This window comes from Saimiri boliviensis, chromosome 17, assembly GCF_048565385.1.
Source record: "Saimiri boliviensis isolate mSaiBol1 chromosome 17, mSaiBol1.pri, whole genome shotgun sequence".
NCBI lineage: Eukaryota > Metazoa > Chordata > Mammalia > Primates > Cebidae > Saimiri > Saimiri boliviensis.
In genome coordinates, this window is record NC_133465.1 from 954,302 (window position 1) to 982,120 (window position 27,819).

The window sequence follows — 27,819 nt, forward strand, 5'->3', positions numbered from 1 at the left end:
GCTTTGGAGGCGTCGGGGGAGAAACCTGCGGAGGGCTCTGCGAGTCTGAGGGTCCCAGGAAGACTCTGAGCGGGGCCGGGGAGGTTCTGGGGGACCTGGGGGTGGGCACCCAGGTCTCCTTCCCTGGGTGAAATCAGAACTGAAGATCGGAAAAAAAATTGAAAACACAGAGAAGCAGCAAAGAAGCGCTTCCCCTCCTCAGTCCTCTCCAGGCCACCCAAAGTTGACCAAGCTGTCTCTGCAGGAGCCGGCTTCGCGCTCCGCACAGCGGCGAGACGGGGCTGTCCCTCCGTCGGTCGCCTGCGCGAAACCCCGCCCCGGGAGGTGTCACGGAGCTCCGCTGATAAAAGCCCGGCCCTGCGGTGTCGCGTTCTCAGCTCTGGACTCGGGAGGCTCCGTTTCCTGCTCCTGGAGGGGGACGCGCTGCAGACGACAACCCCGGCGGGTAAGGAGCACCCCCCCGCGCGTCTTTGCGCGGCTCTTCCCCAAACCGCCCCGGCTCTGCGCGGGTTCTCCTACCGGGCTGTGGCGAAGGCAAGGCGTGGCGACTGCGGCTCCCCAGGTCTGGACGCTGCCGGGAGAGCCTCTTTCCCCCTGGGGAGACTTAGTTTGTTGACTCAGGAGCACCTCGAAGGACGCTAGCGGCGGAGGCCCCGGGAGCTGGGAGGCTCGGGGCGCGGGGCGAGCTGGGGAGGAGGGAGAGGCGCCGCCCAGCACAGCCTCAATCTCGGAGCAAGCCTGGCAACGTTTCCCACGGTTCAGGAGCACGAAGGACTTGGGGGGAACGACGAGATCGGGGGCTTAGGTTCCCGAGGGCGACGCGAAATGCGTTGCGGCCTGGGGACGAATAGGGCAAATGTCCAGTCTATTAGGAGAGGCTGCGTCCCAGAGGCTTGCCTAGAAGCCCCTGGCTGGGAACGTCAGTCTTCAAACTGTGACAACAGGGGCAGGCTGCTGTGGCGGCCCAAGAAGCCCTGGATCCCCCATGCAGCGGCTAAACGGAGCCCCTGTGGGTTCTGTCTGTAGTGGCTGAGACTGTGGTGTGATTCGCTTTCCCTTTTGCCCGAGTCCCAGGAGCCAGAGTCGTAGAAGCCCAAATTCAGGCTCACGAACCCGCTGTGCCCTTGATGCCGAACACTGACACGCCGGTGCTTGGAGACAGGGGAAGGTTTACTCCATTTGGCCAAAGCGAGAAGGCAGGGGGGCAAGATCTCTCAAATCCACCCTTAGAAAAATAAATAGCAGAGAGTTTTTATGAGACTAGGAAGTAAGGTAGGGAGAGTTTCAGGGTTTCTTCATCTCAGAGGACACCTTGAACCATCAGACTTGTGGGCGTCAGCGGCTGGTCACTATGGTCTTCGAGGCATTTGTTCCTTCTGCAAAATTTTTTCATGACTCTGAGGCTATATCCTCCTGCTTGACAAACAGTTTATAATTACATTGCTAGAACAAGGAATATTGGGCAAAAATGGGTATTTAACATATGCAGACAAGGAGAGGTCTCATCAGAATTTTCATGGTTTCATCACTGAAATGTTGGGGTGCTGAAATCTCAAGGGGCTCCGTTGCACCAGAAGGGCATCATTTAGCACTAGCGCAAGCAGGAGGGGTTGCTTGAGGGAGAATGGGGGGAACTTTTCAATAGTTCCTACCCGTCCCCTACCAATAGGGGTTGGTTGGGCGGTGTTTCGGAGCCAAGCCTCAAGGAGAAGATGAGGGCAGTGCTAAAGTTTGGCTAGCCTTGCCCTGTGAGAACGGGGTGGAGACTGTGCCTGCCTTTGTGGGGAAAACGAAACTGATTCTTAATCTGTCTGTTGGGAGATGAGAGTTCCTGTGGCAGGATAAACAGGGAAGCAGTTCAGCGTGACAACATCCTGTATCAGAATTGTTCATTTAAATGTCACAAAAGGTTGGGCGCCGTGGCTTAAGCATGTAATTCCAGCACTTTGGGAGGCTGTGGTGGGCAGATCACTTGGGGTGGGCAAATCACTTGAGATCAGGAGTTCGAGACCAGCCTGGCCAACATGGTGAAACCCCATCTCTACAAAAAGTTCAAAAATTATCTGGGTGTGATGGCACATGCCTGTAAGTCCAGCTACTCAAAGCCTGAGGCAGGAGAATCACTTGAATTCCACCCCCTACCCCGCACCCCCGCCGCAGCCAGAACAAAAGTCACAAGACTTAAACTCTTTTGTCTGAGAAAATGAGCAGTGTTATTATTTCCATGTGAGAGGAGGAAGAAGAAAATGCTGTAATCCGCTCCTGGTCAAATTATGAAAATTCACAGATGTTTATAGCAGTCCCCCTTTAACCACGGGATATGTTGCAAGACCCTAAGTAGATGTCTGAAACCAGATGCCTGAAACCATGGATAGTACCAAACCCTATAGCTACTATGTTTTTTTTTTCCAATACGTTCACTGTTTCACTTAAATAAAGGCTCTTCCTTGGCATATCTGAACTGCCAGCATCACTACTCTGGAGATTTGGGGCCATTAAATGAAATAAGGGAAGCAGTATTAGAGTCAATATAAGTAAAAAGGCTACTAAGTGACTAAGGGCTAGTAGCATAAACGGGGAGAGTACACCAGACAAAGGAATGATTCATGTCCCAGGTGGGAGCACATCCCCGGTGGGAGGAATCATGTCTCAGGTGGAAGGGAGTGGACAGCATGAGATTTCATCAGGCTACTCACAGTGAAATTTGAAAGTTATGAATTGTTTCTTTCTAGAACTTCTCATTTAATATTTTTGGACCAGAGTTGACTGTGGTAACTGAAAGCATGGAAAGCCAAACCAGGGATAAGGGAGGACTACTTTATACTGTCAGAAAATAGAAATCATGTCCAGTATTATTGTCATGGCAAATGGAATCATATGATATACACTCTTTTATGTCTGGCTTCTGTCACTCAGCGTCATGGTGTTCAGATTCATCTTTGTCATTGTGGGTACCCATAGTTCTTTCCTTTTTATTATTGTTGAGTTGTCTTCCATTATATGGATAATCAATACTGGCTTCTTCATTCATCTGCTGATGGGCATTTGGATTGTTTCCAGCTTATGGCTTTTACAAATAAAAGTGTTATGAACATTCATGTACAAATCTTTGTATGGACATACGCTTTTTTTTCTTCTTGGGTAAATACTTTGGTGTGGAAGGGCTGGGTCATATGGTAAGCATATGCAGAACCTCTTAAGAAACTGCCAAATTCTTTTCATTCTTTTCCAAAATGGTTGTACCCCTTTATGTCACTACCAGGAGTGTATGAGGGTGCCCATTCCTTCACATCTTCACCAACAACTAGTATGGTAGTCATTTTAGCCACTCTAATAGATGCGCAGTGGTATCTCTCTGAGGTTTTAATAGGCATTTCCCTAGTGACTAATGATGTTGAGCATAATTCAATGTGCTTATTTGCTATCTATATATCTTCTTTGGTAAATTGTCAGTTCAAATATTTTATTCATTTTTAATTGGGTTGTTTGTTTTTTTATCATTACTTTTTGAGTGTTCTAGGTATATTCTACATACAAGTTCTTTATCAGTTATGTAATTTGCAAACACTTTCTTCCAGTCAGGGGCTTATATTTTCTTTTTTTTTTTCTTCAACTTTTATTTTAAGTTCAGGGGTACTTGGGCCAGACATGCAGATTTGTTACCCAGGTAAACGTGTTGCCATGGTGATTTGCTGCAAAGATCATCCCACCACCTAGGTATTAAGCCCAGCATCCATTAGCACCATCCTGATGCTCTTGCTCCTCCTATTACCCCCTCGTCCAATAGGCTGGGGCTTATATTTTCATTTTCTTAACTGTGTCTTTCAAAAAGGAGAAGTTCTTAAAGTCTAATATATCTTTATTTTTTATTTTTATTTTTGAGACGGAGTCTTGCTCTGTCACTCAGGCTGGAGTGCAGTGACATGATCTCGGCTCACTGCAACCTCCACCTCCTGGGTTCAGGCAATTCTCCTGCCTCAGCCTCCTAAGTAGCCGGGATTACAGGCACGTGCCACCATGCCCAGCTAATTTTTGTATTTTTAGTAGAGATGGAGTTTCACCATCTTGGCCAGGCTAGTCTTGAACTCCTGACCTCGTGATCCACCCGCCTCGGCCTTCCAAAGTGTTGGGATTACAGGTGCATGCATGCCACCACACTCAGCTATTTTTTTTTTAAATTTTTGTAGAGACAGGGTCTCACTATGTTTCCCAAGCTGGTCTCAAATTCCTGGGCTCAAGCGATCCTCCTGCCACAGCCTCCCAAAGTGCTGGGATTACAGGTGTGAGCCACTGTGCCCGGCTCCAATGTATCATTTTAAAAAAATTTATTGTACATCTAGGCCAGGCACAAATTTCCTTGGAGGTTCCACTGAGATACCATCTGCACTGCCCTTGTGTGGACTCCCATTTTCAAACAGGTATGGCTGCTACAGAGGCACCTTACACCTTGCAGTGAGTGGCTTGTTGAGTTTGCACTGATGTGATAAGTCAGCGCTGGCTCTGAATGTCTCTTTGTGTTGAGTTCCTCAGCTCTTTATTCTCATGTGAAACCTGGGTTTTGTTATTGGTTCCCATATATTTGGCACCCTAGGTAGAATCAGGCCATTCGCTTTCACCCCTTTCTGTTCTCCTTTGGGTGTGTTTGTGTTGTGCTGTTTAAAAGTGGTTTGTCCCAAGAAGGAGGATGACAAGGTTGGACACAGGCATGGGTCCCACAAGCCTATTCAAGCTCACTCACAGTCCAGTGAGTCTGTGGTTGTCCCTGAATTCATGTCCATGTGGACAAACTTCTTTGTGGGTCACCTATAAAACCAGCTCAGGTTCTTTCCCCATCTTGAGTTTTTGTCCTGAGAGCTTCATTCTGGCCCACAGGGAGTACTGTCTCTGCTTCTCTGCCTACTGGGGGGACACAGATTGTCTAGTCTGTGTTAGGAGGTGGCCAACTGTAAGACTGGGGACCTGAGACAGAAAACGCACAAGAATTATACTCCTACTGACAGTCAACAGCTTTTGTGGGGTCTTCTAAGTCTAAACACCCTCCTCATCTAGAAAAACTGCTTCTTACTTGTACAACACTACCTCCTGCAGCTACCTTCCTAATGGCATGACTCCAAGGATGATCTGGGCCGTCAGTGGCTACTCTGGGGAACATTTGGCTTGCGCAAAATTGTTCATTTGATATGGACCTTAGAAAAGCAGGAATAAGACTTCTCAGGATCAATGGGGCTGCAGTTTTTTATTGGTAGGCAGAGGCCTCCAAATGAAATTCTGATCAAAAATTGCTTCATTACAAGATTCTTTGCCCAAAACCAATGGGAAACTTGATAGACGTACGCAACAACAAACTAGACTCATTTCCTTAGTCAATGTTTCTTTTTTTTCTTTTTTTTTTTTTTTGAGACGGAGTTTCGCCCTTGTTACCCAGGCTGGAGTGCAATGGCGCGATCTCGGCTCACCGCAACCTCCGCCTCCTGGGCTCAGGCAATTCTCCTGGCTCAGCCTCCTGAGTAGCTGGGATTACAGGCACGTGCCACTATGCCCAGCTAATTTTTTGCACTTTTAGTAGAGACAGGGTTTCACCATGTTGACCAGGATGGTCTCGATCTCTCGACCTCGTGATCCACCCGCCTCGGCCTCCCAAAGTGCTGGGATTACAGGCTTGAGCCACCGCGCCCGGCAATGTTTCTTTTTCTTGTCTTCCAGTTGCCTCCCAGTATCCAGCTCTCTCTCTTTTCCCCCTTATCCTTCTATTAGGTTGGTGCAAGAGTAATTGTGCTTTTTGCCGTTACTTTCAATAATCTCTCTCCTGTACTTCAGGGAACTCACTTTTCTTCCCCTGGTTCAGACCCCTTCCCTTTGCTTAATAACTCTAAAACTCCGAAATTCCAGTTGCCTCTGAATATCCATTCCTCTCATTAAAACAGGTATGTGAGCATCCATAGAATGTAAACCTTGAATCTGAGCTGAATTAAGATTTATGCTTAAAGGTTTCCCTAAACCTAGACAAGACCAGCAAAAAAATCATAAAAGAATTTAGAATTCTTCTGGTTATATATGACCCAGGGTTACCTAACATCTATCGACTTGTACACATGTTGGTCAGAAACCCAGGTGCTAAATCCTGGAGGGAAAAAGCTGATTGGACAGACCCAGAAAGGAACCCACAGTATCCCTCTTTCCACAGTAAATCTGAAAGTTAAAAAAAAAAATGTCCAGAAAGTAAGGCAAAGTCTCCTAAAAGCCATACCCAAAACATTTGTAATAAAAATCCATTGGACCATGCAAACAAAGAAAACAAAACTAACCGACTTTTTCAGGATAGATTAGAAAGTACCTTCCACCGGGCGCGGTGGCTCACGCCTGTAATCCCAGCACTTTGGGAGGCTGAGGCGGGTGGATCACGAGGTCAAGAGATCGAGACCATCCTGGTCAACATGGTGAAACCCCGTCTCTACTAAAAACACACAAAATTAGCTGGGCATGGTGGCACGTGCCTGTAATCCCAGCTACTCAGGAGGCTGAGGCAGGAGAATTGCCTGAACCCAGGAGGTGGAGGTTGCGGTGAGCCGAGATCGCGCCATTGCGCTCCAGCCTGGGTAACAAGAGCGAGACTCCGTCTCAGAAAAAAAAAAAAAAAAAAGAAAGTACCTTCCAACACATCAGTAAAAGAAGGTGGTAAAAAGCAGCCTTTCATCTCATTTTGTCAAGTGAGCTAAACATGAAATTGGAGACTTCATTCTAAAACAGAAATTAGAATGGAAAACAGCTGCTTTATCTGAATAGTAACACCTGGCAGAGCATTTTGAAAGGGCTTTAGAATCAAAATCAGACAGAATTCAAAATAAACTTGTGGCCCACTTCCCAGTCTACTGCCTGTTGACAAGGACGCTTAACAAATATTTTAAACAGAACCAAGACAAATAAAAATCCATCAGTTCAAATCAAGGAGGGTGCTCAGAGGAAGGAGAAACTACCCAATACTCAGCCTTTCTCTAAACACTCACGGTGATTTAACTATAAATACAGGTGGTCAACCTCATCAATTTCTGGTAAACATGGTGCTACTCTTTCTATGTTAAACCCTGTCCCTTTTGTTCAATCTCTTCTTCTGAGTAAACAGATCACACAGGTGGTATTTCAAATAACCCACATATAACCCACATATTTATTCCAGCTCCCAGCCCTTAACTGTAACCCTTGGGTTGACTGAAAAAACTTTCCTTCCTGCTCTTTGATACCATGACTACAAATTTAACAGAGACTTAATTTGCAAATGGAATTGTAATATTTATTGATGTTCCAGAGACTTCTCTATACATAATCAAGTTGCACCTGCTCTGAATTTACCTTTGCTTTCTCTATGATGTGTGATGCATACTCAAAATAAATATCTTGACATCAAACCTGACAGTCTGAGGGGCTAAAAATTCCACTTACATAGGACAAATAATTGGAGCAGCAAAATAATAAGCAGAACTTACTAAATTCAGACAGATCCTGTGAAACCATTACCCAGACTTCCCCAATATCCACTGAAGTCAGAAGCAAAGGAAGGGCTCGAACCTATAGTTGAAGGTCTTATATCCAAATGTCCATTCATATCCCCTTGTAACACTCCTGCCCTGCCAGCAAAGAAACCAAGTGGATGAAGATACTGATTTGTTTAAGACTTTAGAACCATCAAGAAAATTGTATTTTTTTCCCCAGTGGTACCTAACTCTCACACCATCTTGCGTCAGTTCTACCTGAAGTCACTTGCTTTACTGTAGTCGAAATTTTCTCTGCCTTTTTCAGTGCACCTCTAGACAACGACAGTCAATACTTTTCTGCCTTTGTCTTGGGGAAGACAACGGTATCACTGGACAGTCATGCTCCAGAGATTCAGTGAAGATCCTGTTTTTGTCCAGGTGCTCAACCAAGAGTTAAAAGATATTAATTTCCCTTGTAATTCAGTTCTGATACAATATAAAAATGATCTCCTACTTTGTTCAGAGAACAAGGAAGCCTGTTAAAAGGATTCCATTTACTTGTTTTCAGCCTTAGCAGAAAAAGGACATAATTTTTTTTCTTTTTTTTGCTTTTTTTATTACACTTTAGGTTTGGGGGTACATGTGAAGAACATGCTTGATTGTTGCATAGGTACACACATGGCAGTGTGGTTTGCTGCCTTCCTTCCCCTCAGCTATATCTGTCATTTCTCCCCATGCTATCTCTCCCCACCTCCCCACCCCCATCCCTCCCCCATTTCCCCCCAACAGACCCCAGTGTGTAGTGCTCCCCTCCCTGTGTCCATGTGTTCTCATTGTTCAACACCCGCCTATGAGTGAGAACATGCGGTGTTTGATTTTCTGTTCTTGTGTCAGTTTGCTGAGAATGATTGGTTTCCAGGTTCATCCATGTCCCTACAAAGGACACGAACTCATCATTTTTGATGGCTGCATAATATTCCATGGTGTATATGTACCACATTTTCCCTGTCCAGCCTGTCATCGATGGGCATTTGGGTTGGTTCCAGGTCTTTGCTATTGTAAACAGTGCTGCAATGAACATTCGTGTGCATGTGTCCTTTTAGTAGAATGATTAATAATCCTTTGGATAAATACCCAGTAATGGGATCACTGGGTCAAATGGGATTTCTATTTTTAGGTCATTGAGGAATCGCCACACTGTCTTCCACAATGGTTGAACTAATTTACACTCCCAGCAACAGTGTAAAAATGTTCCTATTTCTCCACATCCTCTCCAGCATCTGTTGTCTCCTGATTTTTTTTTTTTTTTTTTTTTTTTTTCTTTTTCTTTTTTTTTTTTTTTTTGAGATGGAGTTCCGCTCTTGTTACCCAGGCTGGAGTGCAATGGTGCAGTCTCGGCTCACTGCAACCTCCGCCTCCTGGGTTCAGGCAATTCTCCTGCCTCAGCCTCCTGAGTAGCTGGGATTACAGGCACGAGCCACCATGCCCAGCTAATTTTTTGTATTTTTAGTAGAGACGGGGTTTCACCATGTTGACCAGATTGGTCTTGATCTCTTGACCTCGTGATCCACCCGCCTCGGCCTCCCAAAGTGCTGAGATTACAGGCTTGAGCCACCGCGCCCGGCCTGTCTCCTGATTTTTTAATGATCGCCATTCTAACTGGTGTGAGATGGTATCTCAATGTAGTTTTGATTTGCATTTCTCTAATGACCAGTGATGCTGAGCATTTTTTCATATGTTTGTTGGCCTCCTGTATGTCTTCTTTTGGAAAGTGTCTGTTCATATCCTTTGCCCACTTTTGAATGGGCTTGTTTGTTTTTTTTCTTGTAGATCTGTTTTAGTTCTTTGTAAATTCTGGATATCAGCCCCTTGTCAGATGGGTAGACTGCAAAAATTTTTTCCCATTCTGTTGGTTGCTGATTCACTCTAATGACTGTTTCTTTTGCCATGCAGAAGCTGTGGAGTTTGATCAGGAGGGACATAAAATTTTTAAAGCTAAATTACAGTTTTACCAAAACACAATTCATTGTTTGGGGTAAACCTGTCTAAGGAGGGATAAGTATTTTCTCCTGATAGACTAAAGATCATCCAAAGTTATTGTCAATCCCTCACAAAAAGGCAGAAGAGAGGATTTCGAGGTTTACCTAGTATATTGCAGACAACAGGTGCCAAAGTTTTCTGAAATCGAAGCAACTCTTTATGGATTGACTAGGTCTTCAATGAGGGATTCTCTCCTTTGAAAGTCGAAACATAAAGACCGCCTGGAACCTGAAATAAGTTCTTCAACAGCCTCCTTCCCAAAGCACCCCAACTGTAGAAAGCCACTTTGTCTATTTGTGCAAGAGAGATCTGGGCAAGCCCTTGGGACTTCAACTTCATGGAAACCATTAAAACCCCATTATTTACCATCGCCTCGCTCTTGACCCGTTTCAAAGGCTTATTTCTCTTGTTTTAAGGCATTTGCTGTCACTGCAAAACTAGATGATGCTTCTGACAAACTAGCTCTAGGCTCTCTCCCCGCTTGACCTCATGATTTCTCACGCAGCACAGATGTTACTTTTTTTTTTTTTTTAGATGGAGTCTTGCTCTGTCACCCAGGCTGGAGTGCTGTGGCACAATCTCGGCTCACTGCAAGCTCTGCCTCCAAGGTTCAAGTGATTCTCCTGCCTCAGCCTCCTGAGTAGCTGGGACTACAGATGCACACCACCACACCCTGCTAATTTTTGTATTTTTAGTAGAAACAGGGTTTTACCATGTTGCCAGGCTGGTCTCAAAGTCATGACCTCAGGTGATCCTCCCACCTCAGACTCCTAAAGTGTTGGGATTACAGGCGTGAGCCACTCTGCCCAGCCTGCACAGACATTACTATTGACTAAGAACACATAACACTTTTCAGCCAGCAAGCTAACCTCCTGTGAGTTTCTGTTACTCTCTTCCTCTCACATGACTGTTCATCAAAAACACTCAGAATCCTGCTTCTCTCCTGCCCCTACCAGAGGAAGGGGAACCACGATAATTTAACCATGATAATCTTAACATGGTTAGATAACTTTCTGTCTCTGGCTCAGATTAATTGAGGATTAATTAGTCCTCTCATTGAGGATGCTGACCTAATATTATTTGTTGATGTATTATAACTCAAAACTGAAACTGGAAGTTATCAAGCAGGATATGTTATCACTAACTTAAGTTCTTTTTCTTTTTTTTTTTTTTTTTTTTTTTTTTGAGACGGAGTTTCGCTCTTGTTACCCAGGCTGGAGTGCAATGGCGTGATCTCGGCTCACCGCAACCTCCGCCTCCTGGGCTCAGGCAATTCTCCTGCCTCAGCTTCCTAAGTAGCTGGGATTACGGGCACGTGCCACCATGCCCAGCTAGTTTTTTGTATTTTTAGTAGAGACAGGGTTTCACCATGTTGACCAGGATGGTCTCGATCTCTCGACCTTGTGATCCACCCGCCTCGGCCTCCCAAAGTGCTGGGATTACAGGCTTGAGCCACCGTGCCCGGCTTTAAGTTCTTTTTCTAAAAAAAATTCCAATTCTTTTTATTTATTAATATTATTTTAACCTTAATTTTAGTTTCAGGGGTACATGTGCCAGTTTTATAGGTAAATGGTGTGTTGCAGGGGTTTGGAGTACAGAGTATTTCCTCACTCCAGTAATGAGCTTAGTATTCCATAGGTAGTTTTTCGATCCTTACCTTCCTCCCAACCTCCACGCTCAAGTAGGCGCCCCCACGTCTGTCATTCCCTTCTTTGTGTACATAGGTATTCGCTGTTTAGCTCCCGCTTATAAGTGAGAACATCCAGTATTTGGTTTTCTCTTCCTGTGTTAGTTTGCTTAGGATCATGGCCTTCAGCTCCATCCGTGTTCCTGCAAAAGACATAATTTCATCCTTTTTTATGGCTGCATAGTATTCCATGGTGTATATGTACCACATTTTCTTTATGCAGTTACTGTTAACGGGTATTTAGGTCCTGTTCTAACGGTTCCATCTTTCTGTTTTCCAGGAGAACATTTGAGGATAGGAATAGGCCAAGTCCTGAGAAGATGAGTCTTAGGATTGATTCGGATACAAACTTTCCTGAGTGTGTTGTAGATGCAGGAAAAGTCACCCTTGGGACTCAGCAGAGGCAGGAGATGGACCCTCGCCTGCGGGAGAAACAGAATGAAATCATCCTGCAAGCACTGTGTGCTCTGCTGAATTCTGGTGGGGGTGTAATCAAGGCTGAGATTGAAAACAAAGGCTACAATTATGAGACTCATGGAGAAGGACTGGATGTGCCTCCAATTTTCAGAAGCTATTTAGATGCAATGCAGAAGGAAAACTACTTTTTGATGTTTGTGAAATCATGGAACACAGAGGCTGGCGTGCCACTTGCTACCTTATGCTCCAATTTGTACCACAGACAGGGAACATCCACTGATGTCATGGATTCTCAGGAAGCTCTGGCATTCCTCAAAAGGAGAACTCAGACTCCTATGAATATTAATGTTTCCAATTCATTAAGTCCACAGGCAGCTCAGGGCAGTTTACAATATGAAGGTAACATAAATGTCTCAGCTGCTACTTTATTTGATAGAAAGCGGCTTCAGTACCTGGAAAAACTCAACTTTCCTGAGTCTACACGTGTTGAATTTGTGATGTTCTCAACAGATGCGTCACACTGTGTTAAAGACAGACTTCCGAAGTGTGTTTCTGCATTTGCAAATACTGAAGGAGGATGGGTATTTTTTGGTGTGCACGATGCGACTTGTCAAGTGATTGGATGTGAAAAAGAGAAGATAGACCTTACCAGCTTGAGGACTTCTATCGATAGCTGTATTAAGAAGCTACCTGTCCATCATTTCTGCACACAGAGGCCTGAGATACAATATGTCGTTAACTTCCTTGAAGTACATGATAAGGGGGCCCTCCGTGGATATGTCTGTGCAATCAAGGTGGAGCGATTCTGCTGTGCAGTGTTTGCCAAAGTACCTAGTTCCTGGCAGGTGAAAGACAACCGTGTGAGACAATTGCTCACAAGAGAATGGACTGCTTGGATGATGAAAGCCGACCCAGGTCAGGGAGCAAGATGAACAATGGTTGTAATGTTTGCTGGCAGCAGGGCAGGGCGGGGCGGAGAGGAAAGAGAGGTATGGTATTCCTTGGAATCTGGGGAAAGATTTAGTCTCTGAGTTGCAAATATCTGACTTACTAATTCCTGTAGATGCAGTTCGTGGATTATTGCCCCTTCCTTTCTTTTACCATCTTAAATAGCCTTTATTCAACAGATGCCCTGGCTAGTAGCCCCATTGGTGCAGGAGGCTGTTTGACCTAGTTATTTCAATTTTCACTTTTCTTATGTTCATGTTCAAGCCTCTTCTCTTATTTTTCAATTATGAGCTTGCATTTAAGTATTTAGGAAATTTCTTTTTTTCACATATACAGATGTGTCCCCTTTAACTTGCTGTCATTTTCCTCTGAATTTCCCTTCTTAAATATTCTCCCTTTCTCGCTGCCCACTTCCATTTTTTGAACCAAAACATGACCAAATCATGGCTTTCCCTCTCCTTTCTCACTTTTCCTTTGGGGAGCCAGTACATGATAAGCCAAAGAAAACAGTTGGTGACATGCATCCACCCTGGAAAAGGAAAGCCTGTGATAAAATTAAACAAGAGAAAACCAATGGTAATTTCTTCAACAGTCCAGAAAAAGTCCCATTCAGAATTTGCTCAGATATCTATATCCATTGGCCTTTGCGTCTTCTCATCATATTTCTTTAAAAAATAGCATTCTAAAAATATAAAAATAGGCTGGGTGTGGTGGCTCATGCCTGTAATCCCAGCACTTTGAGAGGCAGAGACCTGCCTGAGGTCAGGAGTTCAAGACCAGCCTGGCCAACATGGTGAAACTCTTTCTCTACCTAAAATACAAAAAATTAGCTGAGTGTGTTGCAGTGAGCTGAGATCATGCCACTGCACTGCAGCCTGGGCAACAGGGTGAGACTGTCTCAAAAAAATAAATAAATAGTTTTGTTTTGACATAATAAAATTTAAAAGTGCTGCTTCATGCTAGGTTATATATATATATATATATATATATATATTTTTTTTTTTGAGACGGAGTTTTTGCTCTTGTTACCCAGGCTGGAGTGCAATGGCGCGATCTCGGCTCACCGCAACCTCCGCCTCCTGGGTTCAGGCAATTCTCCTGCCTCAGCCTCCTGAATAGCTGGGATTACAGGCACGCGCCACCATGCCCAGCTAATTTTTTTGTATTTTTAGTAGAGACGGGGTTTCACCGTGTTGACCAGGATGGTCTCGATCTCTTGACCTCGTGATCCACCTGCCTCGGCCTCCCAAAGTGCTGGGATTACAGGCTTGAGCCACCGCGCCCGGCTAGGTTATATTTTTTAGGCTTTCTTGAGCTGAACTGAGATGTAAAGGCAAGTATCTGTGGGCCGAGGCTTGAGTTGTAAGACTAGGTGAAAGATTTCGCAGCATCGCTCAGCTCTAAGTTGGGGTCTGCCGTTTTGCATATTGAATCGTTCATTCTTGTTTCCTAAGATCTTTCCAGGTGTCCTGAGATGGTCCTTGCGCTGAGTTTGTCATCTGCCACACCCCTCAGCAGCACTGTGTGCATTCATAAGAATTTGGAAGGTCTGAAAGAGCAGCAGAAACACTACTTTCCAGGTAATTAGCCATCTCTGATTGCTTTGGAATATGCTGATTGTTCATTCATATAAAAAATGGACTCCTACTTTATAATATACACAGGATCAATTCCAGAGGCTTGAGGACTTAAATATGAGAATCAAACCTTTAAAACTTTTAGTAGAAAATGTATATAAATAATTATGCCATTGGGGTAGGGAAGGATTTCCTAAACCAGATGCAAAAGGATCAAACTTAAACAAAAAGATTGATAAATTTCGCTACGTTAAAATTAAGAACTGTTCTCAAAATATACCTTAAAGAAAGTGAAAAGACTGGGCATAGTGCTCATATGAGTAATTCCAGCACTTTGGGAGCGTGAGGTGTGGAACTGCTTAAGTCCAGTAGTTTGAGACAAGCCTGGGCAACATAGCAAGACTCATCTACAAAGGAGCAGCACTCTACTATACCCAGCTGCTTTTTTAACTTTTGTAGAGACAGAGTCTTCCTGTGTTGCCCAGGTTGGTTTCAAACTCCTGGATTCAAGCAATCCTTCTACCTGAGCTTCCCAAAGTGCTGGGGTTACAGGCATAAGCCACCACTCCCAGCTACCTGCCCTTTTTTTTTTTTTTTTTTTTTTTTTTTTTTTTTTTTTTGAGATGGAGTTTTGCTCTTGTTGCCCAGGCTGGAGTGCAATGATGTAACCTTGGCTCATTGCAACCTCTGCCTCCCAGGTTCAAGTGATTCTTCTGCCTTAGCCTCCTGGGTAGCTGGGATTAGAGGTGCACCCACCACGCCCAGCTAATTTTCTGTATTTTTAGTAGAGATGGGGTTTCACCATGTTGGCCAAGCTGGTCTTGAACTGCTGACATCAGGTGACACACCTGCCTCAGCCTCCCAAAGTGTTGGGATTATGGGCATGAACCACCGTATCCAGCCCAGTCATTTTTTTAATGGACTCTTAGATGATGTCTAATTTTTTCCTTTTAAGACAATGCTACAGTATACATCTTCCTACACATCCTACCTGAGGTGTTCTTTAAGGATAAATTCCAAGTAGTAATAATTGCTTGTAAATTTAGATGGATATTACCAGATTGTAATCCAAAACATATACCGAAATACACTTTCACCAACATGGTATTATCATGTCATTTCTTTTCTGGAAGAAGCTTAGAATCCTTTTTTCCTACCAAAAAGAAAAAAGGTGGCTGGGTGAGGTGGCTCACACTGCAATCTCAGCACTCTAAGAGACTGAGGTGGGAGGATCACTTGTGCCCAGGAGTTTAAGACCAGCCTGGGCAACATGCTGAAACCCTATCTCTACGAAAAAAAATTTAAAAATTAGTTGGATATGGTGGCGTGCACTTGTAGTCCCAGCTACCTAGAAAGCTGAGGTGAGAAAATCACCTGAGCTCAGGAAGTAGAGGCTGCAGTGAGCTATGGTTGTACCATTGTACTCCAGCTTAGGTGACAGAGCAAGACCCCATCTAACAATAACAACAAAAAAGTCTCCTTCATGCTGTCCCTTTTTAGTCAAACTCTCCCCAAATCCCTAACCTCTGGCATCCATTGATCTGTTGCCTGTACCTACAGCTGTGCTTTACAGAATGTCGTGTAAGTGAAACCACATAGTACGTAACCTTGCCAGGTGTTAAGATGGCACTCTCATGCCTTGTTTCCACTGCTTTGCCTCTCACTTTGGTTGTCAGCAACACAAACTGCTTGGAGTGACCTGAATCGACTTTGCTTTTTTTTTTTTTTTTTTTTTTTTTTTTGAGACAGGGTCTCACTGTGTTCCCCAGGCTAGAGCGCAGTGGTGTGACCTCAGCTCACCGCAACCTCAGCCTCCTGGGTTCAAGCAATTCTCGTGCCTTAGCCCCCTGAGTAGCTGGGATTACAGGCACACACCACCATGCCCGGCTAATTTTTGTATTATGTGTAGAGATGGGATTTCACCATGTTGGCCAGGCTGATCTTAAACTCCTGGGCTTAAGTGATCTGCCCGCCTCGGCCTCCCAGAGCGCTGGGATTACAGGCGTGAGCCACCATGCCCGGCTTCCTTGCTAGTTCTTGTCCCTGAGTGTTACTCAAGTGTCTTCTTTTGACCATCTCTCTATTCTCCTCTTCAACTCCCTAATTCCAAGTCATCCTTTAAAAACAGCTCAGGGTTGAGTGTGGTGGCTCACACCTGTAATCCCAGCACTTTGGGAGGCTGAAAAGAGAGAATCACTTGAGGCCAGGAGTTCGAAACCAACCTGGCCCACATGGTGAAACCCCATCTCTACAAATAATATAAGAATTAGCGCCGGGCGCGGTGGCTCAAACCTGTAATCCCAGCACTTTGGGAGGCCGAGGCGGGTGGATCACGAGGTCAAGAGATCGAGACCATCCTCGTCAACATGGTGAAACCCCGTCTCTACTAAAAGTGCAAAAAATTAGCTGGACATGGTGGCGCGTGGCTATAATCCCAGCTACTCAGGAGGCTGAGGCAGGAGAATTGCCTGAGCCCAGGAGGCGGAGGTTGCGGTGAGCCGAGATCGCGCCATTGCACTCCAGCCTGGGTAACAAGAGCGAAACTCCGTCTCAAAAAAAAACAAAAAAAAAACAAAAAAAAAAAGAATTAGCCAGGTGTGGTGGTGCACGCCTGTAGTCCCAGGTACTCGAAAGGCTAAGGCAGGCGAATCACTTGAACCCAGGAGACAGAGGTTGCAGTGAGCTGAGATTGCGCCACTGTTCTCCTGCCTGCACGACAGAGCAAAACTGTCTCATAAAAACAAAAACAACAACAACAACAAAAACAAGAATCAGCTCAAGTGTTCCCTTCTTCATAAAGACTTTCATATTTTCTTCTTTCCTAAACTGTACCTTTCCTTGGTATTCACATAATACTTTGTGCCCTTCTCTCCGGTTGTATTGACCACTTTGTACCATAATTATTGTTGTCTCTGTTTATACCAGCTAATAAACGCTCCAAAAAATAAGAATCGTTTATCTTTTTATTACTAATGTATAACCTATTGTAGATACATGGTAGGGTACCAATGTTGATTGAATCTTCTACATATAATGATGATTACTAGTTTGTCTGAGGATTTTCTAATTTATTCCAATTCTTTCCCTGTCTAGTATTTTCAGACAGAGTGGTGTATACTCCAGAAAGCCTCTACAGGGAGCTCTTCTCACAACATAAAGGACTCAGAGACTTAATAAATACAGAAATGCGCCCTTTTGCTCAAGGAATATTGATTTTTTCTCGAAGTTGGGCTGTGGACTTAGGTCTGAAAGAGAAGCAGGGGGTCATCTGTGATGCTCTTCTAATTTCCCAGAACAACACCCCTATTCTCTATACCATCTTCAGCGAGTGGGATGCAGGGTGCAAGGGCTATTCTATGATAGTTGCCTATTCTTTGAAGCAGAGGCTGGTGAACATAGGTGGTTACACTGGGAGATTATGCATCACTCCCTTGGTCTGTGTGCTGAATTCTGATAGAAGCTCACAAGGTGTTTACAGTTCATATTTACAAATTTACCCTGAATCCTATAATTTCATGACCCCCGGGCACATGGAAGCCCTGTTACAGTCCCTCGTGATAGTCTTGCTTGGGTTCAAATCCTTCTTAAGTGAACAGCTGGGCTCTGAGGTTTTGAACCTACTGACAGATAAACAGTATCAATTGCTTTCAAAGAACCTTCGCAAGGCCAGAGAGTTGTTTGTTCATGGCTTACCTGGATCAGGGAAGACTATCTTGGCTCTTAGGATCATGGAGAAGATCAAGAATGTGTTTCACTGTGAACCGGAAAACATTCTCTACATCTGTGAAAACCAGCCCCTGAGGAAGCTGGTGAGGTACGTTGCCTGTCTTTTCTTGAGTGACTGTGGCTGGTGTGGCTTTTGTTTTACTTGCTAAAATTCATATGTATTTACCATGCCCAGAGGAGTTTAAGAGTAGAATTGGCTTTGTTTGTTTCATCAGGGAAAACCTGATTGTGTTCCTTACAGTTGCAGCACAAAGAAGATCTGCCAGGCAGTGACCCGGAAAACCTTCATGAAAAACGGCTTTGAACACATCCAGCACATTGTCATTGATGAAGCTCAGAATTTCCGCACTGAAGATGGGGACTGGTATTCGAAGGCCAAGTTCATCACTCAGACAGCAAGGGATGGCCCAGGAATTCTCTGGATCTTTCTGGACTACTTTCAGACCAATCACTTGAGTTGCAGTGGCCTCCCCCCTCCCTCCGAGCAGTTTCCAAGAGAAGAGATCACCAGAGTGGTCCGCAATGCAGATCCAATAGCCAGTTACCTACAACAGGTAATGCAGGAAGTCAGAGAAAACCCTCCACCTAACCTCCCCCCCGGGGCCCTGGTGATGCACCATGAACCTAAGTGGGCTGAAGGTGTCCCAGGCAACTTAGAGATTATTGAAGACTTGAGCTTGGAGGAGATCCTGATTTACGTAGCAGAGAAGTGCCGTTTTCTCTTCAGGAATGGTTATTCTCCCAAGGATATTGCTGTGCTTTTCAGCAAAGCAGGTGAAGTGGAAAAATATAAAGACAAGCTTCTAACAGCAATGAGGAAGAGAAAAATGTCTCAGCTCAATGAGGAATCTGATCCGTTCCTGCAGATCGGGGACGCATCGGATATTCTGGCCGATCACATTGTGTTGGACAATATCCGTCGATTTTCAGGCCTGGAAAGAAACATCGTGTTCGGAATCAATCCAGGAGTAGCCCAACCGGCTGGGGTCTACAATCTTCTGCTCTGTTTGGCTTCTAGGGCAAAAAGACATCTGTACATTCTGAAGTCTCCTATGTGATAGGAGAACCCCAGCCTGAGAAACAATTAAGTGGTTCTCATCTCTAATCAAATCATTTGATCCAAACATGTAAGCACACACTCGCTTATTAAGTCACATATTCTTCTAGGTGCTGGGGATTGAGGACGAATCAATGTAAGGTTTCTCCTTTTGGGCAGAGACAGACCACTGACAAGTACACAGATAGACAAGCGGTTTCCCATAGTAAAGAATATCAGTAATTAGAGGACCCTGAGACTCAGAGAGATGTGTGTGTGTGTGTGTGTGTGTGTGTGTGTGTGTGGGCAGATGGAGGGATGGGGTGGTTATTTTGAGTGGTCAGGGAAGTGCTCAGGGAGCGAAGAACTTGTCATGAAAATATCTGAGTGTGCCAGGCAGGCTCGGATGTCTTTGTTATTTTTAACATGGCCATGTGCAGAAAAGCTTAAACGGGACGTGCAAGCAGAATGTGAAGGATGGAGCGGGTAGCTCATCTGGCCTTGTAGGGGCCAGGAACGGGCAAGACATGTTTTGAAATGTAAGATCACAGGCTGTTTTTTGCAAGACCACATTAGGTCACTTTATTATTTTCTGCTTTTGCTTTTAATGGCATTAGATGGTTTTTGATCACTATATTTTAAGATACTTTCTGTGTGCCTTTTGGTTATTTGGAATCTGCTCCTTAGCTCTGCTTTTTTATCCTTCTGGAGTATCATAGGTTACTACAAGAAAGAAAGACTGCCACAGTCCCCCAGTGAGGCACACTGTGTGTTATTGACTGATTTTAAGATGACAGAGGACCTAGGAGGACGAGTGTATTGGACTTGAAGGTTACATTTTGTTTTTTCATCTAATTTAATAATCAACAAAATGACAAAGTCAGTTGAATACCTTACTTCTGCTAAGTCTTCAGGATTTTAGCTAGTCTTTCAAAAGCCATCGCTACAATGGTGCAAATTTCTCATTTCCTGTGAGTCTCTAGAAATTCTCTCAATATTGAAAGCCAACAAATCCATCTTTTTTGAGGGACAAAAACTAAAAAATTCAAAGAGTTAATTCTCTATTCAAAACAGCAAGACCCTGCTATTTCCCAAGAATAAAGAAGTTTAAAATTCTCATTGTAAGAAGTATGAACTTGAGGCTAGAATTGGTTTATTTCTGGCAGCTACTTACAATATTAAGAACTTTACTCTTTAAGACAATCTCACAGGAAAGCATGAAATTAATCTATTGTGAAATGTTGTTATGACTAATTTGAATTATACTGCAAATCACTAGTAAGTAGAGATATATTTAAGATAAAATGATTAATATAACAAGTGGTAATTCTGAATAAAGATCAGAATAAATCCACATTACAGACTCTCCCTTTACCAATATGTAAAAGAGTGTGCAAAATTAGTAAAAATATAGCCCCAAATTTACCGGCAACAGAGAAGCAAAGAATGGAGTTTTAACCTTACACTCTAAACATCTAACAGATATGTATGAAAATTTAAAAAATAGAATAGGTTGGGCATGGTGGCTCATGCTTATAATTCCAGGACTTTAGGAGGCCAAGGTGGGAGGATTATTTGAGCCTAGGAGTTCAAAACCAGCTTGGGCAACATAGTGAGACCCTAGCTCTCAAAAATAAATAAATAAATTTAGCTGGGCATGATGGTGAACACCTGGAGTCCCATCTATTCAGAAGGCTGAGGCAGGAAGATCACTTGAGCTCAGGAGTCTGAGGTTACAGTGACCTGTGATCCGACCAGCGCACTCCAGCCTGGGTGACAGAGCAAGCCCCTGTCTCTAAAAAAAATAAATAAATAAAATAAAAAATAGAATGTAAAAGTTCTATATAAAGGCATAGCTACTATCTCATCTGCCCAGTGTAGTCATGAATAGCTGTCACATAAAGAAAAGAAAACCAGAATTCTTGTGAATATGACCAATTTGAAGGGTGGTGGCAGAGGTGTTGAGCAGGCAGCTCAGGGAAACACCAGGTAGACCCTATAGCATAGAAGTCCCTGACTGTCCCCAAGGACTCTCTGTAGATACAGGAGGGATTTTCCAGAATTTCATATGAATTCAACCAAGGGGGCTGTGTCTTATTCCTGCATGCTTTGCCTCCTTCATGGAATTCAGCGGATTTAATGGAATTTCCTAGGCAGTAATCAAGAGTAGAAACCAGGTTAACAGTGAGGGCCTCATCTCACACCAAATCAAAATCAGGCTACAGAAAAGTAGATGGAAGACACTACCCAGGCCTCCAGCTATACAATGGAGAGGAAGCCAGACAAGTCTGTTTCTCTAAGAAAGTTGTCAAAGAGAGCCCTTCTATGCCATCTTAAAGTAAAAAGAAAGACTCTTCTCAGCCACCTTGATTAAGCATTAGAAAGATAAGTGGTCTGATCATTAGGCAGAAAGACAACAGGGAAAAAATATCAAAAATAAACATGGTACAAACCAGATGAAGAATCCATCCTGGAAGGATATATAATTCAGGGGGCAAAAGACAACTCACCATAGGTCGGGTGCCGTGGCACACTTTGGGAGCCTCCCAGCACTTTGGGAGGCCAAGGCAGGTGTATCACCTGAAGTCAGGAGTTTGAGACCAGCCTGGCCAACATGGTGAAACCCTGTCTCTACTAAAAATGCAAAAATTAGTTGGGTATGATAGTGCACACCTGTAATACCAGGTACTTGGGAGGCTGAGGCATGAGACTTGTTTGAACTCAGAAGGCAGAAGTTATAGTGAGCCAAGATCGCACCATTGCTCTCCAGCCTGGGTGACAAAGTGAGATCCTGTCTCAAAAAAACAAACAAAACCTCCCTGTAGATGTCCATGCCATAGAAGAATTTGGAAAGTCTATAAATTCAATAAAGCAAGAGTTGAAAGCCTGTCCCACTGTATCCGAGTTTTCCTCTCTGAATTGCGGACTAGGAACTCCAGGGCACTAAGCTGGGGCAGCCACAGAGCTGACCTCATCGTTTTCCACATCCTACATTACGACAGGGATCAGGGATCAGTATCCTTCGCTGACTGATTTCCAGTATCTTGAGGCCTGTTGTTTCACATATTTTGTCTGATTTTGCAGTTGTTTCAGAAGGGAAGATAAATATGGTCCCTGTTCCTCTATCTTGACCACAAGCATCTAAGAAGACAGTGAAGCAGTATGTGTATAGTTCTTAAGGAAATAAATTCTGACCTAAAAATATTAAACTTAGTCAAAATATTATTCTAGTTCAAAGGCAACACATGGGTATTTTTGAACGTAAAAGAGTCCTAGAAATACAGGACTCATGAATCATTCTTGAAGAAAAGTTACACAGTAAGGAAATCTAGATAAGCAAAAATATGTGAAAATAAAATTTTCTTATAATTGGACCAAAATTAAGTTTAAATCCATTCATATATATATAATTAAGATATGTAGGAATCATAATTATGGAAAAGAATGTTACAAACCTTCACAAAGTAAAGATATTTTTATATCAGGTAGATTCTTCTGTTTCAATCTATAAAACCAGGGTTTGGATCATTAAAAAAAACAAATAAAAGTAATTTATTGAAATCATTAGAGAGGACCCGATAGAATAAAAGGACAAACTGACCAAATAGGCTTTAGAGGGGAGAGGTGCCTGAGAAGTTACAAGGACCTAGCTGGCAGGGGTGACTTGACCATAGTCATTTTTTTTTTTTTTTTTTTTTTTTTTTTGAGACGGGGTTTCGCTCTTGTTACCCAGGCTGGAGTGCAATGGCATGATCTCAGCTTACCGCAAACTCCGCCCCCTGGGTTCAAGCAATTCTCCTGCCTCAGCCTCCCTAGTAGCTAGGACTACAGGCGTGCGCCACCATGCCCAGCTAATTTTTGTATTTTTGGTAGAGACGGGGTTTCACCATGTTGACCAGGATGGTCTCGATCTCTTGACCTCGTGATCCACCCGCCTCGGCCTCCCAAAGTGCTGGGATTACAGGCTTGAGCCACCGCGCCCGGCCATTTTTTTTACTTGATTTAAGAAGGGTTAAGTGAGAGACTTTCACTTGCTTAATTTGCATACTCAACTCTTCTCTAGCATAGGGCAGGTTCCTTGGTTGAATAATTTCCACAAAACATGATGTAAAGTGGAAAGACCAGTTCCCCCAGAGAATATCAGTTACCAAAATAGAATGAAAGGATGTTGGGTAGATCAAAACAACAGATGTCCATTATAGCAATTAACTAAAGTTGGGGAGTGGGAAAGTTTGAGTGCCAATATGTATTTCAAGAAAACTTTAAAAAATGGCTCCAAACATTTTATGCTTTTTGCAATTTAATCATTTTAATATCAGAAAAATCTTCCTGTAACTAAAAGTTCTTGAGTTGAAGAAACACTTTCTGTAGTTCAGCTCTTCCTTCAATTTGATTAGTTACTTTTTCTTTAGTTCGAGCAAAATAAATTTAAAGATAATTTTAAAATAGTATGTATCATATCATTCCATTTAACATAATTCGATCTAGCTGTTCCTATGTTTTCTCTGCTATATTTTAAAGCTTTCTGGAATATGATTAACCTTGAATATTTCTAGTTGATGAACTTATGAGTGATTTGTTGTTTCCTTTTCTCTTTCAGTATTGCTAGAATTAATTTGATTGACTTTGCACCTTTGTATAAAGATCTTGAAGGTCACATGCTGAAATCACCCTCTATTAAAACAATCTTGTAGAAATAATAGAGAATTTTTAAAAACATTGCCATATACATAGCCATCCTCACAAACAAGAAAAGCACCTCTCCATGGATTAAAACCTATGAGGCTTTCGTCCCTACAGGTAGGGAAGAGCTAGGTAAACTGCAGCATACACTGAGGCTGGCACCACCACAGGCCAGGACACCTATTGTCACAAAGCCGGGACAGAATCTCCCAACCAGAAAGTGTTGCCCTGAGGCTGAGGCCAAATCCATTTTGCTCTCAGTTAACCAGACCAAAGCCTAAAACTAAAATACCCATGCTTCAGGGTTTGGTGGTGTTGACATTGATGGCATTTTGAGCTGGACAGTCCTTTACTGTGAGAGGCTTCCCTACACACTAGGATGTTTGGCAGCATCCTTGGCCCTACTCCCTAGGGGCCAGTAGCAAATCCGCCAGCCTCCTTCCCCTGCGCCAGGGTTGGTTGTCAGTTGTGACAACCAAAAATATCTCCAGACATTGCCAAATGTCCCTTGGGTGGGCAAAATCACCACCACCATACTTTTTTTGACTAAAAGAGTTTCCAGAATAGTAGCAGAATATATAAGTCAAGCATAACACATTATAGTCAAGATTCAGAACATCAAAGATTCTTTTTCACTCCTAAAGGAAAAAAGTTTAGAAAATCTACAAAAAGAATAGTGAATTTGACAATAACTATTTCACTAGCAAGATTAGAGGTAAGCAGAATACAGGCAGCAACATTGAACTTAGACTTCTCTCCCCAAACTATCATTCAAAGTAGAGGGCAAAATAAATAGATTTTCTGACTGGAACAAGTAGGAATAATGTACTCATATTATTCATCTTCATATAGGGATGGGCTATAAGTGATTTTTAAAAAAACTTCCTATTTGTCCCAAGTGAGAAAACCTATTCATAGAGGGATGGGTTATTAACAAGTGTATAAGAATAATGTACTCTAGCAAGAAAAAAAATGAACTGAGAAGAAAGTAGTGGTTTTGAGAAGGAAAGGTGAACAAATAAATTAGTGAAACATAAGGTTAAGTCTATACATATTATGTTCTAATTGCCTAGTATGTCAGACTATACATCTAGTTAGAAAATAATGATGAAAGAAAAAGCCATATTGTAATTCCAACAAAAAGATAAAATAATTAAGAATAACTGCAACAAGAAAGTATAAGCTCTTCAGGAATAAAACTATACAACGAAACTAAAGAGCACAAATAAGAACTTAGATAAAAAGCAGACCACGTTTTTTGATAAGAAGATTAAAAATTATAAATATATCAATTTTCACTAAGTTAATCTGTAAATTCAGTGTGATCCCAATAAAAATACCAACAGATTTTCCCCAATAGCATTGAAATGATTTTAAAAGCATGGTGGCTCAAGCCTGTAATCCCAGTACTTTGGGAGGCCAAGACAGGTGGGTTGCCTGAGTCCAGGAGTTTGAGATCAGCCTGGGCAACATGGTGAAATCCTGTCTCTACTAAAGATGCAAAAAATTAGCTGGGTATGGGGGTGCACACCTGTAGTCCTAGCTACTTGGGAGGCTGAGGTGAGAGAATCACCCGAGCCTGGGGAGGTCGAGGCTGTAGTGAGCCCAGATCACATTACTGCACTGCAGTCTGGGCAGCCAGAGTGAGAGCCGGTCTTGAAAAAAAAAAAAAAATTATTGGAAATTAGAAGGCAAGAATATACAGCAAAAATCTAGAAAAGAAGAAATGTGAGTGAGTTAGTAAGAACAAATATTTAAAAATCTTAAAATGATATAATAATTGAAGCAATGTGGTGCTGATGTGTGGAGGGTCAATGACACAAGATAGAATGACCAAAAATAAATTTGAAATGCATGTTGAAGGGCATTAACAGCATAGGTTAAAAGTGGCATTCAAATTAATTGGGGAAAGATGGATTATTCAATATATGATGAACAACTTGGGTACCTAGCTAAAAAAAAAAAAAAAAAAGAAAAAAAGAAAAGAAAAAAAACGTAAGCATGGGCCATATGTCAGACTTGATGCGAAGAGGCATCAAGGAGGACCAAGTGTTTAAAAGTGAAAATATGGAATCATCGTAGTGCATGAAGAAAAAGTAGGACTTAAAAAATAATAAACTCAGCACGGGGAAGGTCTAAGTATGGCCCTCAATCAGCAACCAGGAAGGAAAATATTAACTATTTCAAACAAAATTATCTCTGCAGCAAAAACAGTATAAAAGGTCAAGAAACAACACACTAGGAAAAGAATTACAACGAATATCACAGACAAATAGTTAATTTCTTATTTTAAAAAAATGGCTTCTAAAAATCGAAGAGAAAAATTCTAAGGTCTCAAAGGAAAAATGAGCAAAGGATTTGACGAGTGGTAGAATACAGAAAAAGAATTTAAAATAGCTCCTAGACATATGGAAACATTACTCATGATAACAGAAGTATCAGCTGACAAAATCATTCAGACCGATAACCATTTGGCAAGGAAAAAGCACTTGTACGCATTGCTATAAGTTGGTACAACTTCTATTAAGAACAAGCTGGCAGTAGTTATCAAAATTATAAATGCATATATCCCTTTCTCTAGCAATTTCTCTTTTACAAACTTATTCTATATATATTTTCAAATGCGTGAAATGCCGCTGTACCGGTGGCTGAATTTCACTTTATTCCTAAGAGCAGAAGACTGCAAAATAGTAAATATCCACTCAAAGGGTCTAATGGAATAAATTTTGTCATATCAGCACATGATAATACTATGAAGCCATAAAAAAGAGACATCTCTATATGAATTGATGCAGGACCATCTTTAAGATGTACCGTGTGTTGAACAAAGCAGCATGCTGAAAATGTCTACCTTATGCTTGTAGAATCAATATAAGTATGTGCTTGTAAATGCAGTATCTTTGGAAGTATACCTATGGGTAACAGGGTCTGACTGAGGGAAAGGCAGATGGGTGCCAGAGTGAAAAAAATATAGCTTTCACTTTTCATGACTTTTGGATTCTGTACCACGTAATAATTTTGATGAAAATGTTGCTGTGTGTGTTTTTACTTGTTCATGGAATGATTTTATAAATTGCTGTCTTAGCTTTCTATCAACTAATATCCTGGGATAAACCCCTCAGGATCATAATGAATAATGATGTGTGGAGAATGGAAAGGGGATAAATTTGAAAAATGTAGAAAATACAAAAATGATAAATCTTTGCTATAAGCGATTTATAAGTGTTAATATTTTTATATTTGCTTCAAGCTTTTTTTTTAATAAAAGAAATGCAATGTTGCAACTGAATTTGAATTCTTTTTTCTTCTCTTTCACATCCAATTTATCTCCTCTTCCTCCAGAGGCAGTAACTATCATGACTTTGGTGGGTATCCTTTCAGGCTATTTGTTAACAGTTTTACACACACACACACACACACACACACTCATCAGATCACACTATTTATCATTAGTGGTGGCATAAGCTGAAGTGAAGGTAGAGGACAAAGCGCTGGAAATTCCAGTTTATGAATGTAGTTTCTAAAGGCATTTAGTTTCCACGGCAACAATAGTAATCAGAGAGATTGTCAATTCGCTTTTTGGTACCTCTAGGAAGTTTAGACAATAAAATTTGAGATTGAAAGCAAAACTATCCAGCTGAGAATATCCATGGAAAACTGGAATGCCTTAATGACAGTTTTGGACAAGTCCCTCATCCTGTAGATGCAGGGCAGTTATGGCTGAGCACCAAACCAAGGGCCTGATTGTAAGGATGGTAAGTTCAATCCCAATTAAATCTATACCACCATGTCACATCTCTTACACTAAGTATTTACAGAAAGAAAAGGGAAGTGACATACAGAAACAGCTTGATTGGTTGCAGCTTGGCATTTACCTTCCATGGACATGGTCTCATCAGTTGGCAGCCTGTGATTGTCTGAGTTTGGCTGCTGTGATTGGATGAGACTTGGCTATTTGTTACAAGACTATACTCTTAAGTTCGGTTGCAGTTTGTTTACATACTGCATTGGGTTACAGTTTGCTATGTACAGAGGCAGCTTTAGGCCAAATTTAATTTAATCTAAAATTGCTCATTATTGATGTTTCTTTCTCCTCTTTCCCCTGTGGCCTTATAAAAAGAAGAATGGCCGTGACTAACATTTTTTGTTTCAAATGAACATTTAACTGAATTGATAACATGGTAGGCGATCTCACTTCATTGTGTTGGGGATATTAACTCTTCACCCAGAAGAATG

General features: G+C 42.4%; 1 protein-coding gene across 2 annotated transcripts in view; it reads left to right on the forward strand.

The window, feature by feature from the left end:
- The first annotated feature begins 338 nt into the window (after positions 1-338).
- The window catches only part of LOC101044727 (schlafen family member 5), a 52,168-nt gene continuing 24,687 nt past the window's right edge, over positions 339-27,819 (forward strand). Inside the window, exons 1-5 of one of the 2 annotated variants that reach the window (XM_039476468.2) lie at positions 339-445; positions 11,477-12,528; positions 14,016-14,141; positions 17,232-17,952; positions 18,106-26,872. In XM_039476468.2, coding sequence (XP_039332402.1) covers positions 11,517-12,528; positions 14,016-14,141; positions 17,232-17,952; positions 18,106-18,922 — 2,676 coding nt within the window. In that variant the 5' untranslated portion in view covers positions 339-445; positions 11,477-11,516 and the 3' untranslated portion in view covers positions 18,923-26,872. Of the gene's footprint in view, positions 446-11,476; positions 12,529-14,015; positions 14,142-17,231; positions 17,953-18,105; positions 26,873-27,819 lie in introns of those variants that run through there. The other variant, XR_005581377.2, reaches the window with a different exon arrangement.